This window comes from Centruroides vittatus, unplaced genomic scaffold (genome assembly GCF_030686945.1).
Source record: "Centruroides vittatus isolate TY-2023 unplaced genomic scaffold, ASM3068694v2 contig_663, whole genome shotgun sequence".
Taxonomy (NCBI): domain Eukaryota; kingdom Metazoa; phylum Arthropoda; class Arachnida; order Scorpiones; family Buthidae; genus Centruroides; species Centruroides vittatus.
The window spans coordinates 276665-291528 of record NW_027122416.1 but is presented as its reverse complement, the minus strand read 5'-3'; the positions used below and the strand labels follow the sequence as shown (position 1 = coordinate 291528).

At 32.1% G+C, this 14864-nt stretch overlaps 2 protein-coding genes and 1 long non-coding RNA gene across 3 annotated transcripts; 2 read left to right on the top strand and 1 right to left on the bottom strand.

Annotated features, from left to right (window-relative positions):
* Positions 1–5684: 5684 nt before the first annotated feature.
* LOC136980060 (uncharacterized) lies at positions 5685–6595 on the top strand. Its single transcript, XM_067276106.1, has one exon. It carries the CDS (start codon positions 5793–5795, stop codon positions 6549–6551), a length of 759 nt encoding a protein of 252 aa, XP_067132207.1. The 5' UTR covers positions 5685–5792; the 3' UTR covers positions 6552–6595.
* Positions 6596–6606: 11 nt separating this feature from the next.
* Positions 6607–8389, bottom strand: LOC136980059 (uncharacterized). The gene is made up of 2 exons (XM_067276105.1): positions 8286–8389; positions 6607–7854 (listed from the first exon to the last, which is right to left on the bottom strand). Exons 1-2 carry the CDS (start codon positions 8316–8318, stop codon positions 6607–6609), a joined length of 1281 nt encoding a protein of 426 aa, XP_067132206.1. The 5' UTR covers positions 8319–8389.
* A 1778-nt stretch (positions 8390–10167) lies between these two features.
* On the top strand, positions 10168–11350 carry LOC136980058 (uncharacterized). The gene is made up of 3 exons (XR_010881489.1): positions 10168–10212; positions 10942–11012; positions 11124–11350. It is a non-coding gene; the product is annotated as an uncharacterized lncRNA (long non-coding RNA).
* The last annotated feature ends 3514 nt before the right edge of the window (positions 11351–14864 follow it).

The following is a 14864-nucleotide window of genomic DNA, read 5'->3' as shown; positions in this document are numbered from 1 at the left end:
TACGTATAAACCATTTATTCATTTTGACGAATTTAATTCGATTAAAAATTGTTTTATACCCACTTTTGTAATACAACATCCTTTATCTTTCCTCTGTCTCGACGTTTAGTCACTAAAATATAACAGCATAATGTCCCCAATACAGAAATCTCTCTGTCAAATTTCAGAAACATTCGGGAGTTAGTGAGCTTGAAACTGGAAGAAAAAAAATTGTTTTTCTACACACACACACACATACCACAGACTAATATCTATACCTACAAAATAAACAGCCAAAATTTTCGAACTTTTTCAGCGTTTTAAGGTCCTTTGACTCTAAAAATGTACAGGTCTTGTGGTCTTTGTCCGATCGACCTATTTCCATCCTATTAGACTAGAGTTAAATTAATAATTCACAAAATTTATTGCTTCAAGTTCCTGCAGATATTTGTAAAATTATCAATGATAAGCTACGCAAATTTAATAAACTTTACCAAGAAACTATAACACAAAACTGAATATTATGTAAAATTACTGATGTATTCTTATAAAATGTACGCCAATGTGACATACTACTGATGCTGCCGTAGTGTTCTGTACAGTACGTCGATCCTTTTTAAAAAAAATTCTCTTCTCTTTCTTTTTTTCTTTCAGTTTAATGATATATATATATATATAGAAAATATGATGCTTGTCTTCCCTACGCGTGTTTCACTTTTATTTCTATTGTAACTGATACAGACAGGACTTAAATTATTTTCTTTGTTAAAATAGTCTTTTCATTTAGACCATTTAAATCAAATCCGTTCGTTTCCGTAAAGTATCCTCGATTTTAATAATTAATTATTCTTTTGATCAGCGAAAATGTATTGACAGGAATTTAACTGATGAACGTTACTTGCGCAACTTTCTAGACCTCTTGAATCCAAAGAAAGTCAAAAAAAGCATGTATATGTATTTATGTTTGTTTGTGATTGCGTGTGCGTGTGCGTGTGTCGGCGTCGGTCGATTTCGCTTAAAATCTCAGGATGGGGTAAAGGTTAAGAAAATAAATTTGGTATGGTGGCTTTTATTTGAGGGCCATTGATGCTATTAGATTTCTATGTTTTGTATAAGAGTCGTTTCTTCAAACTTAATACTTTCAATTTCACATGTGAATTCGTACATTTTTAAACCTTTACTATGTTTAATAACGAGATCTGCAGCCGATTTTTTTAATTCAGCAACACTCGTGTATTGTAAAGACTAGCCGTAGAGAAAGCAAAAATCGTCACAGATAGTTTTCATTTTTTGATAACGCCAATTTATTTGAGACAATACAAGAACACTGTAAATTTGTATTTGAAATAATTTTTCGGGTGTCAAGATACTGGTGTTCCATCTATTTCCATTATCTTAACTTTTTTCTTTCTTTTATTAATAAATCTCTTCTCTATACCCATTTCTTCAGCCAAATTTTGTACTTCCTGGAAGTTTTGTTTAAAACCTGTATCTGGAAGCCCTTGTAATGTACTACCTAATCCAGCAATTAATTTTGTTCCACAATCTATTGACAAACCTTCCTGTTGTAATGCTTTATTTGTTCGGTCGATGCATTGTAGAATTTTATTCCGTATTGAAAGAGTACAGATAAATCTATAATTAATTTGCAAAATCAAACTCTTTGCATTCGATACAGCTTCCGGATTTGAAAAATCGTTTTCAATCGTTTGCAGTCTTTTCATTACTTTAGGTAATTGTAAACACAGCGCCTTTGTCGCACTGGCCTTTGATGACCACCTTGTATCAGAAAATCTTTCGAGTGATAAGTTCTGCCATTCATTCGAATGTTCATGTTAGTGAGCAGAGAGTCTAATTAAGGCAAAGTCTAATCGACTAACCACGCAGTAGAAAGGAAAAAAAATTTTAAAATATAATTTCTTGTGAACAGCATTTCGAGCCTTCTTCCAAGAAGACCTTGTGAGGGTGCACCTGTTGCACCTGCCTAATTACGGCACTGGATTAAAGTGTGCGATAATAGAAAATAGAAATTTGTTTGACAAACTATTGCTATAACATTCCTTCTTATCTCGATTTATAATAAGCGATGCTATTTAGACGGTTTATTAAATAGATTATAATGCCACCAATTAAGCATTCTGGACTATCAAAATTTAATAACATCTGAGTTATGCAAAAGAAATTTCATAAAAACTGGAAAAAAAATCAGAATTTCATTACTTTTCAATGGTTATTCATTAATAAATAATTTGAAAAAAATTGTAGACGTATAAATTCCCACTGACTGTCTGTCCTTTACTAATTTCGAGAATGAAGTTAGAAAGGTCAAATATGAGACCAGATGTGGAAACCACAGGGCCAGGAAATCCCGGTTAACTATAAACGTACTTTTGGTTTTCACCGAAAGTCACGTCATTTTAAATCAAACATTTTCCTTTCAACGCGGATGACCGGAACAACTCTATTGCTAAGAGGAAAATTATGCGATACAGAGGCAACATACTACTAATTTGAAGTAGAGAGCATACATTTTAAATGTAACAAATTAAAGATATGATTAAAAATTGCAATCCGGCATTGTGACGATGTGAAAATAAATAATTGCACGTTCTAAAGTGAATTATTTTACACGTATTTGAATTTACCACGAAACTTTTAGATCTGATTTTTGTATAGTGTTACATTTTCACAGCATTATAAATTAACATCGCTGGTAACAAAATTGTAAAAGAAGAATATGCAAAAACAAAACTGGAAAATGCCGAATAAAAAGAAACGTGAAACAAGTTATATAAGAGAGAAATCTTTTATTTTAGTTAGTCATATTTTTATCTAGATGTATTATACTTTTCTAAGGTGTATATATATATCTTCTAACTATGAATTATCATTATTATTATTAATATTACTATTACTGTATATGTTTGTGGTGCGCTCAAGTAATGTACCATCAATGCTCTCTGCTGTGACAGAAACCGACTTCAAAAAACACCTTGTTGTAAAAGGATTTTGGTCTTTATATAAGGTATATTTGGAATAATTTATTTCAGATATACCTTATATAAAATGTATATATTATATACAATATATAAAAGTTATCTTTTGCAATGTTTGATATTATACATACATTTATATAGAGTATAATTTAATTTATATTGATAAATATTTAATTATGAAAATGATCTGAATATGTATAATAAACAATGAGTTTATGATGTTGAGTCTTCGAAGTCTGGCAAAATCAATAAATATTTTATGATTCTGAACAATAAACGTGAAGTAGGAAATTGTCATAAAATTATACAATAAAAAGAACTATAATATCTGAAATAATTTATTTCAAATATACCTTTAAAACACCATAAAATGATTAGGAATGTGCGCACATAAATTAAAATGACTATTTAAAAGAAATAATAATGCATTAATTTGGAAGTAGAATAAATATTTCCTGTATACTTGTTTCATCAGGATATATCATATAAAAGATATATTTTTACCTTTTCAGTCGTATTAGCGACAGTTTTGCACGAAATTTTTTGTGTTTTCATTTTATCATGATCGTCCTAGAAAATTTTTTTATTGTTAATCAGACAAAAACACGTGGAATGTAAAAAATTGCGCAAGTAAAGCATTATAATAACTTAGAGAACCTTAAAATTTTTCTACTCTTGGAAGATTTTCTTTGATGAAGATAAGCTTGTGTGAGATAAGCAGGGGGCCAGGGGGACGATACTTAATGACCACTTACACTGCAGAGGTTGTTAAAACCCGACCTCGTTGTCGTTTCGGTCGTCCGGTTTTTATCGAGTGGCGAGGGGATGAGGTGGGAGACAGGTTTAAGAAAAAACAAAATAAAAGTTTTTTATACGGCTAACACTGAAATACATAAGGCTACACAGAGTTAAATACATATATATGTCGGTTATATCGGCTAGATGCGGTTAACATAAGATTTCAAAATCTATAATTAACAACCGCTTAGTCTACTCTATGACAACTATGCCTACTTTCGTTACGAGAGAGAGCTTCTCCGAGGACTAGGTCGAGTCCGTTGCCTTGAGGTGCGGGAGACAGAAAAGCCACTAAGACCAAATATAACTTCCGTGTGCAAACTCCCCCGAGCTTCCGGTGGCTCGCACCTTTTATATGATTGTCGTGGGAAAGCAGTCCGTTGTTGACAATGACTTGCAATTCTTGATAATCAAGTGTGAACTTTTCCACCTAACCGTTGATAGTTGTAGGAGACCTCTGCTCCGATACTCTGCGAGGAGTTTTTTCTAAGGGGGATGTTTACAACAATTTCGAACAAATTCTTCCAAAGGAAAACCTCTACTCTCTTTGTGTTGTTAGTATTTTTAATATTGCTTACGCCATTATTTACACTAATACGTCCCTGTCAATAGAGAGGTTTCATGTCGACATCACGAGTGACGTCATGAGCATGCGCAATTGTCCAGCGCCATCTTTGTGACTGTTTGTGACTTGTTTACGTTTTGTGTGTGTCCACGTGCGCTTTAACTGGAGTTCTTGTGTTTTTTTTTTCGTCACGAATATCACTATGGTGATTTGTTGTGTAATTGGGTGTAATGCTAGTTCACTCAAGAACAAAGGAACATCATTCTTTAAAATTCCCGGCATTATTTGTCATCAACGATCCCAAACTGAGGAGCTTTCACGACGAAGGCAAACTGCATGGCTCTCGAGAATTAACCGGAAAAGTTTCAATACAGATAAAGTGAATATCAATACAAGAGTTTGTCAGAAACATTTCATTTCAAATAAACAAGAAATCAAATTACTAGTTATCAATAAATTAAATAAACTTTTGCATGAGTATCATAGTGTCTGCTTATAATAAATATGCAGTAGAGTTAACATTAAAGTGTTAAACAAAGATAATCACTTAGCAGATGAAGAATTAGAAGTGCATTTTGAGCCAATTTTCCTCCAGTCTAATTTACATAAATAAGTGTATTTTTAAGATATAAACTAATAATTTCCATTGTTCATTTACAAATAGCTAAGTTAGGTTATTTTGGTGAGCAACATTAACATTTCTTTAAGATGCTACTTTTTACTTGGCATTTTTACATTAGTAACAAATAATTATTACATAGTAATGTTCAACTTGTTCCTGACAAACTCTTATTTATTATTTATATATAACATACCATTATGATAAGTTTTTTTTAAAATGTGAAATTAATAACATTATTATTATTAATACACTGTGTTTAATTTAATATTAAATTGTCATAATATATTATTTAAAAAGTTTTTTTCACCCCAAAGGAAAACCTTCTTCATTGTATGATGAGTCATCACCCAGACTGGGTGCCATGGGTGACATGGGATATGAGAGCAGCCACAACTTAACTGCAAATCAGGAGCGTTATGAAAGAGCACGTAATCGCAAGATACAACGAGCTGCCTTAGAAGCTGAAGCTTGCACCCAACCTTCTACTGTTAAAGACGCAGATATCTCTACAACTGCAGAAATGGAAGAAGCAAAGCCTTTAAAATCTAATGCATGGGTACAAACTACATCTTTACTTGAAACTGTCACTTGCCAGACCGAATTTAAAGTTAAAGATATAGAAAGCTTGCAACTTGAGTGTGCAAACTTGAAAACTGAAGTTTCATTATTAAAAAAAACATATGTTCTTAATGAAGAGTTTTTTGAGGGTGATGACAAGAAGATTCGTTTTTTTACTGGACTCAGCAATTTTAAATTGCTATCATTGGTGCTGAACCTTTGTTGTAAACAAATTGATCATCCAAATTCCAGAAAATTAACTCCTTTTCAAGAGATGATAGTATGTTTGATGAGAATTCGCTTAAATTTAAGTTTGGAAGATTTGGCTTACAGATTTAATATTTCAAAGGCAACAATATGCCGAATCTTTGACAAGTGGCTGCACATTTTATACATCAGGTTAAGCAGATTGATTGTTTGGCCTGAAAGAGATGTGCTGCAAAAAACTATGCCCAAAGAATTTAAAAAAACTATTGGCAGTAAGATTGCAGTAATAATAGACTGTTTTGAGCTTTTTGTTGAACGGCCTTCATCGTTAGATGCTCGCTATCTGACATTGTCCCAGTATAAGCAGCATAACACAATAAAGTTTTTAATAGGTGTTACTCCTCAAGGTTCTGTGTCTTTTATATCAGAACCTTGGGGAGGAAGGGTTAGTGACAAACACCTAATGGAACATTCGGGATTGCTTAAATATTTACTGCCTGGGGATTTAGTGCTAGCAGACAGAGGTTTCAACATTACAGATAGTGTTGGAATTACTGGAGCACAGCTAGCAGTTCCTGCATTTACCAGATGTAAACAACAACTTTCTGCATTGGAAGTAGCAGAAAGCAAAAAGCTATCTCATTTGAGAATCCATGTAGAGCGAGTAATCGGTCGCATTAAAAATAATTTTAAAATTTTAGAATCAACATTGCCAATTGAGCATGTGACACTAAAAGGACATGACAATGTCACGTCAATAGAAAAGATTGTACATGTCAGTTGTTCTTTAATAAATTTATGTAATAGTGTTGTGCCATTTGAATAAAATCAAGTTTACAATGTGTAATGTTTTAATAAATGTTTTTATTTACAATTTCAATCTATTGTTTTGAATACCAACGTGTTGTCAGTTCCGGTAATATACAGAATTTGAAAAAATTTCTTGCTTTTTCAATGATGGTATTCCACAATGTAAAGTCTCTATAAATCCTCTCAATATGCAAACTTTTTTCTGTCCAAACTACAAAGTCACAATATTCGACATTACATACAAATATTTGTGTTTGCATTTGATAGTAATAATTACTGTTTTTGTTAATTGTGAAAATACCATTCTCCTTAACTAAAAACTTAGGCGTGTTTTCATCAATATTTTGTTGTCGCTGACACCAAGGACATTTTACTTCAACCACTCCTTGGCCACAACAGTTGCATTCTACAAGACCATCAGGTGTGGCACCAATAAATGGATGAACTGGTAACACATGAAATCCTGTTTCTTTAATAATGAAATTATAATGTAATTTAGCATGTTTTTCTTCGTATTTTGATCGTGCATGGCTTTCGTGTTCACATCCCCACCTTACAGAGGGGCTTTTGAATCGATGTTCAAATGGATAACAAATTTTTTTAATCAATGACTTTGCTGGATTTGTTAAACTTGTGTGACATGCTGCTTTCATAATAGATGCAGTTATGCGTCCAGCTCGATACTGATACCAAAGTTTCTGTTTGTATTGTTTTGTTGTCATGTCACATATGTTTTTTACCTGGTCTTCTGTAAGTTGCAACTCTTGAAATAGTTTGCAACAGTATTCTTCCAGCTCAGGCCACTCCAGATCAACAAGTGATGGATTAAAAAGATTTCCAAACATTAAAGGAAAAGGTATATCCTGACTTGGAACAAAATGATCTGAAAATCTTGGTGTAACAGCCAAAATGCAAGCTTGTGGATTACATTTTGCCACATCTGACAAAAATGAATCCAGCTCACTGTCATTTATAGGTGTTACCTTCATGTTTCTCTTTTTGAATGACCTTTGGTTAATATTTAAACTAGTCATGCAGTTATACTTTGAGATTGACGAACTAAAATCTATTTCTTTTAATGGTCGAGGAGCAAGAACTCTTGAATGTGGAGGCAACCACTCATTTGCTCTGTCGGTGGATGTTTTTGACTCCCGGATTCTAACACCCACTTCTAAAGCAAAAAGTACAGCACCAACATGTGAACATGCTGAAGAGCAACCTGCCATGCAATTGCAGTGAGCTGTTACGATTTCTCCAGAAGATTTGCCAAGAATCCACACTTTTAAAGGTGGAATTCTCAAGCTTTGAGAATGACTAACCTGAAAAAATAGACATTATGTGAAAAAAGCATTCTCAAGAATTTAAGAAAATTGTGTCAAGAAATGTGCTAGCATTAGAACATTTATATTAACATTTAATTTTAACATTAATAAACACTAAGTTTATATTTTAAAACCTAAAAGAGTTTACTGATTTGCTTATATTAATTTAGTTAGGTATAGTGCATTTATAAATGAACTAATGTAATTTCAGATTTTAGCTAGTGAAAACTTATAAACATTACATGTTAAAACTAAAAACAAGTAGGCTTATTATATACTCATTTCAACTAGAAAATAAAAGTACTGAACAATTTGAATTAAAAAAATTGCTACAGCTGTTTTTAATAAGACTTTTTTACTTTCAGACAAAAATTCTTAGTTAAGAAATACGTAAAAACACGAGTTTAAACAAACAAAAGAAAACATACCTTTCCAAGCAATATTACTTCGTTGTTATTCATGACTTTTACTTTGATATCAGAAGAAACCCAGCCACTTGTTAAATAGTTATGGGCCTCTAAAGATTTATACGCTTTCATTTGTGACAGGGTGTAGAAATTTGTTGTCAAAACCAAATAGTTTATAATGTCACCAAATTCTACTTTCGGCCACAACTCTTGATCAACGACGAAGTCTGATAAACTGGCTTCGTATGGATCGCCTCCACATAACGAAATTTTCTCTTCATATAGAGCTATATCTCGTCCTATTAGATTGCTAGAATAGCCCGCAAGAAAAGAATCTTTTTTAACTTTATCCATGATAACAGAACAGCAGTATTTTCGAACGTTTAAACTAAAAAAAAGGCGTCGAACAACAAACCACGTGCGAGCAAAGCGAACGAAAACTACCACAAAAATGGCGAATTGGCGGAGCAAACGTGTGTTTTATCACGTGACATGCGACCTTGAAACCTCTCTATATAGTATAACATTGTCTCGTTACACTAGGACACTAGGCGCGGTCATATATTACCGCTAAAAAGAGAAATACGGTATTGCTGTGCTACTGCTTTATTTCTCGCATTAAGCACTACCCGTAGCAAAAATATACACGCAGATTTCGCGATTTAATCAAAACTTTTCACGAAATCCCCGACATTATACATAACAGATGCTACAGATTTCACAAATTAAAAAATCTTTTCAGAATTTTACGCCAATTTGTGCAGATTTAATAATATTATTTCTAATTTTACTCCGATTATTTTATTTCCTGTAAGGGAAGTAATACACAAAGTATATAACGGCTCGTCTCTTGTAACCTATTACCGAATTGATCATTCATTCACTTCACATACATAAGCATTTTTACTTTATTAAAAATTCGCATTATATATTTTTAAACATCTTCAGTGTTCAAATTTTTATCAAAAGAAATCAAACTAAAATTAGAAATAATATTATTGAAACCGCTATAGCAGTTTGTCTTAGATTTATTAGAGTTTTCTTTAATTTGTAAAATTTGTGGCTCGTACTGTGTTGTATATACTGTCGCGTATTTCGTGAAATTTCGGGAATTACTGAAATCTTTATGGGAATAATTAAAAACACTTTCATATTTTTAAAATGCATAATTCTTTTCACGTGAAGTATTTTCGCTACAGGCTGCAACAGACTGTAGATTCACATATTGAAACACTTTGCTTATAAAACTAAATGCATTTTTAAACGTACTGTTTGTGCATTTTCCAGTGCTACGAACTTTATCACTTACAATAACAGTTTGTTATAAACGAGTAGCCAATGTTCAAATTTATGAAAAGAAGATATTTTTACATAATTATTATAATTACATTATAATAATTATGTAAATTCAGTATTCTTGCACAATTGTTTACTTATTGATTATAACAGAAGTCACACCCATAAAAGGAATTTGTGTTATAGTCGGAAAAACGTCAGACTTTTTAATTCCAGAAGCGTGTAATCTTTTCAAAACTGTGAAAATTGTCGATTTTAGATAAAATTGGGTATTATTAAGGCTATAATAATTTAAAATGTTCGGTAATACGTATCAAAATATTTAATGTTTATGACAAAAGAATATTCAAAGTACTTTCTTCTTTTTATTATCGGCAGAATCATTAATTCAGTTATTTCCCAAATATATAAATAATTAAATTCCAATATTTTCCATTCTACGTAATAAAAGTTATTGCTATTAAAGTAATAAATCGACAATAGAAGTGTTTTATCGTAGAACTTTTCTATTCGTCAATTTATTCGTAAGAAGAAAGTTTGTATTCATACTACCCAATTGGATTTGTGCATCTTTTTGCGTTTTGTGTATATATACTGCGTGAAAAATGTTTACATTATGAAAATTCGCCAGTTTGTCTGCTGTATACAATCGGTAAGTAGATAATTTCTCACATACCATTCTACTTTTAAACTTTTTCATAAAAATTCTTGATTACCTCTTTGATCATAACTTTATTACAGATTTTAAAAATAATTTCTTATCTGCAATGGCAATCTTTGGTTTCCTAAATAATATTTTTTCACTTCGTTCAGTGCTACAACATGTTTTTCTTTCCTCTTTCTGCTTATTCTCATACCTTTTCTCCTCTACACTTCTAGCTTTCTTTTACTTCTTTCTTCCTATGCCCTGCTGGGGGGATTCAAGGATTCGGCTCACATTTCTCTATCTTTCTAGTTCGAGAGAAGAGATAATATTGCCAAATAATCGGAAACATTTTAAAAAGAGCCACTACTAATCACTGCCAAAATGGAAGCAAAGTATTAGCAATTGAGTCTTTAGCTCTGGCAACATCTAACAATTATCCTTCTATTGCTAACGAGGAGTTCTTCATTCTTATTGGAAAAACACGTTCTGTACTTTCACTTTAGAAACGCTACACGTTTGAGAATTTCTGTGAAAACAAATAATTACTATTTTAACCTTTCAACACATTCAGTACCAAATATTTGAGTATTAATCTACATTATTTAATTAAATTTAATTTGCACGCAACACAACTTACAAAACACAATAACTACAGTTAGAATATAGTGATGTGTAAAATGTCTCAAAGTGCTCTAGAAACATAATCTAACACTATTATGATTCTCCCGCTTGTAGGAAGGAAGAATTTTTGAAGATGAAGGCTTTTGGATTCCTTTTCGTTCTTCTTGTGTTCAGTGTGATGATTGGTAAGTAATCAGTCATTCCGTTTAACGATACACGAGATATTTAATAAAACACAGTTTATATAATATACGTAAATTTTACAATTTAGTGTCAATTTGAAACATTTTTTTCAGCGACTTTTTCAATGGTGGATGCTCTGTGTATGCTGTGCAAAGATGACTGGTGCAGGATGATTGGAAGATGCGAAAATAAAAAATGTATATGCGAAATGCCGAAGTTTCGTCGAAGTGTTTCACAACCATGATTGTAATATAATGGTGGAAATGTAATATAAGTGCTTTTCCGCCATAATGCTAATATAAATGTTCGGGGAATTAAAAATTAAATATGTTTAAATGCATAGCGACGTTTGCTTTTTAAATAAGATTTAATTCACAAATCTATAAGATGATAATTATGAATTAAAACACTTTTATATATTTAAATTTTCATACAGAAAACTCGTTACAATTGATGAAATCTGAAATATTTTTATGTATTTCTCGTCAAAACAAACTCACTTCGCTTATATTACTTAAGAAGGAAAATTTGATAAAAATAAAAACCGAATTACACTATAAAGAAAAATTGAAGAGAATATTTTTAATTTAATTATTTGCGAAAGTGATCACGTTTTGGTGTTTAGTTTTGTATATAAAATCACGTATGTATTGTTTCTCATTGTATTTTTCTGGAAAGGCGAATAACTAAAGAAAACGTATTTTTTAATTGGTTCATGCACACATAAGCGGTTTCTACTATTCATTTCAGAAAAACTCGAATTTCTTCTAGAGTTTCAGTATTTAGTAAATAAATAATTTTTATTTCTAATTATAAAAGTTTATATTTAAAGTTTAAAAATGTAAACCTTTGGCTATTGGCGCGCCATATTTACATTTTCTCCATTTATTATTCATAACAAAAATGGCGGTCGAACCGATATCTAAACGTGAACAATGTTGTATAATTCATTCGTTTCCATAAAAATAGCGCATCAACAAGGAGTTGTATGACATCACTCGGAAGAGTTATTTTCTAACAGGACAATGCTCGACCACAACCGACAAGCACGTAGCGGGACTATTTCCGCCACACGACCACACTCTTCCGGATCGTTCTTTCCCTCTATTTGTCACCGATCGAACGTGTCTGGGAATACGCCAAGTTGGACAGCCTAGCAGTTCGGTCGATCTAAAGGACCTCTTGCGGTAACTGTGGACCGAGATGCCGCAGGACACCATACGGCATCTGTGTGCCTGATTCCCGCCCGTATCACATCGCGCATTGAGGCTAGAGGTTGCTTAACAGGAAACTATAACTTTTTTTCATTTGTAGGTTTTCCTGCAATAAATGATTCTTTTGCTTTCATTTTCTAATCACTGGCTTATTTCACCGTTACACTCACACGTGTACAATTCCGTTCAATTCCGACAACTCCTTTTCGGCTCGCTAACATTTATGGCAATTAGTGTAGAATATCTCTATCAATCCACTCTAGTAAACTCCAATCATGCATGAACAACTTTTAAAAGTTTACAAAAGTTAAATAATTGATGTTACGTATATCAGATGACGACTTCCTTATTTTATAATTGGAAAAATCACTATTTTGAATGAGTGATTCAATTCACCACATGTTACAGATGTAAATATGTAAATGATGATTAGGGTAAACAGAAACGTTCTATTTTGTTAATATGCATTTTTTTCATTTAAAAATTAAATAACCTAAGAAAATTTTAAAAGAATGGTTTATTATCGGATAGACATTCGTTTTTGGCAAATTACTCAGTAAATTCGCGGTCGAAGATGGACGGTATCCGTGCTGTTAAAAAGTTGCAAATGTGAAACCTCTCATTTTCTTCAAAACTATATTATTATTGTGTAAAATTACTTTAATCTTATATTTAATTTTTTTTATTCAATTAACTGTCAATAATTTGTCATGATATCGAAATGAACCTTAATTTCTATAACATTCTTGTTTAAATCGTTTTATTTTTGATTCGTGTTCGTGTATTTTGATATTAAAATGCAAATTTGCCAACAATTTAAGAATTATTATTAAAGCCCGATGTCGTGTTGTATGGCGCATGCACATGTTTAACTGAAATGATAATTTGTGGCAAACAGTTGACTGTGTTCTTCAAATCTAATTTTATATTTAAAAATATTCACAATATTTTATATATGCTATTTAACTATTTTATTTAATTTTTCTCACTTTCATTAATTTCATATTCGTTAAAATTACTTCATTTTTATTATTTTATATGTAAGATATGTTTTAACAATTATTTTATATTGCCTGAAGCACTGCGTTATTATAGAGAAATTGTTTTCCCCATAAAATAATGTACAAGTATATAAAAATGTAAAAAGTAAATTTTCATTTCGGGAACCGAAAAGAACCGAACCAGGTCTTGGTACTGAAAAATCTGTAAATTTCTTTAAAAATTACAAGTTAAAATTCTATTTTCATCTTTTTCTAAATATCGTCCATCGCCCTAAATACAGACAATTAAATTATTATTTCGAACGAATGTTAATGATCAGTTCAATTGATACCGTCTTATTCAGAGGAGCATAAGCAGGGCTCTTCAAGTGTTTCGTTGTTTGTAGCAAGTTCAACATCAGCTTCTCTGTCTATATTCGTTTCGTGGAACGTGTAATTTCATTGCCTAGTTTCAATAGTTGGTTACGTTTGTTAAGATGGCTCTTACGCGCGGGAGAATGCCTTCCGGGAAATGTTTTAAGGGTAAGTAGCCCCTATTCGGGCCTTACAGAGTGGAGAAACCCGGAAAACTCCACGTGGCTATCCCGTCCGTGCGAAGCGCGTCTCCAAGACCGAACTCCTAGTATTTAGGACACGAAACCGCTTGGCCACTAATGGGCAGCGGTTTCATTGCTTGTGTTTTGTCTATGATCGAAACTTAAAGTAACCGCAAGACAAATATGTGTACTTGGTAAGGCCGATGTCAGGAAGTTTCGTCTATGGACCGAGAGACTCGAGGTCAAAGTTCAACGTGTAAATTTATGGCCCAATTGCCATTTGTAAGCTGATCGCTGTTTACATGTCAATTATTGACAATTTTTTATTTTAGATTTATATTAACTTTAAACTCTTATTTCAGAGTTATAGTGTTGAGCTAGGTTTCTTTTTAATAGAAAATACCTAGTGTCATATTATATGTCACCATTCCTTACAATTGTTGCTGTCTGATTATTTGTACAGTAAGCAGTAAGCTTCCGTTTTATTACAGTTTTGAATACTTTCCACGTTTTCTTTACGTCTTGTTTACGGTAAAATAGAAAACAGCTACATAAAGCGTAAGTCGCCGTCTATTTTTCTCAAAACTGTAGTCTCTTATCACGTTTTACTTAAGTAAATTCTAGGAGAAAGGACCAGGAAAAAGAAATTGTTATCTTTGCGTCAGTGCATAAACGTCACGTCAAAAGAAGTTTCGCTTAGTCTTCTGTTTATTTAAAATCGCTCGTAACAAATAGACAAAAAGGATGCAAAAATTTCTTCAATTTTCTCCGGTTTCTGTCAAACTTTATTTAAATAAATTTTTCGGTTACAAGTCACGTTGGAGAAAATTTTCACTTGGCCCAAAAAACTTTAAGTGATCATCAAAGTGTGAAAGACAACACAAAACTTAAATTATCGAAAAACTCTCGAAGAATTCTTATTTCTTGAGCTGTCACGGCCGATTATAAATAAACAGCGGGCTAACTAAAAGACTTTCAAACGTTATATTTAAAATAAACGGTAATATTTAAATACGAAACAAGTCATGGCGAGTTTATAAAGTTTTCTAGTTTCGTGAAATATATTACCTAATATAATGAAAAAGTGTTCTACACGGACTTAT

Coding starts and splice junctions, on each gene's coding strand:
- LOC136980060 (XM_067276106.1), top strand. CDS start 5,793: ATGATAGTATGTTTGATGAGAATTCGCTTAAATTTAAGTTTGGAAGAT.
- LOC136980059 (XM_067276105.1), bottom strand. CDS start 8,318: ATGAATAACAACGAAGTAATATTGCTTGGAAAG. Junction 7,855..8,285: donor AAGTAATATTGCTTGGAAAG/GTATGTTTTCTT, acceptor CTATTTTTTCAG/GTTAGTCATTCTCAAAGCTT.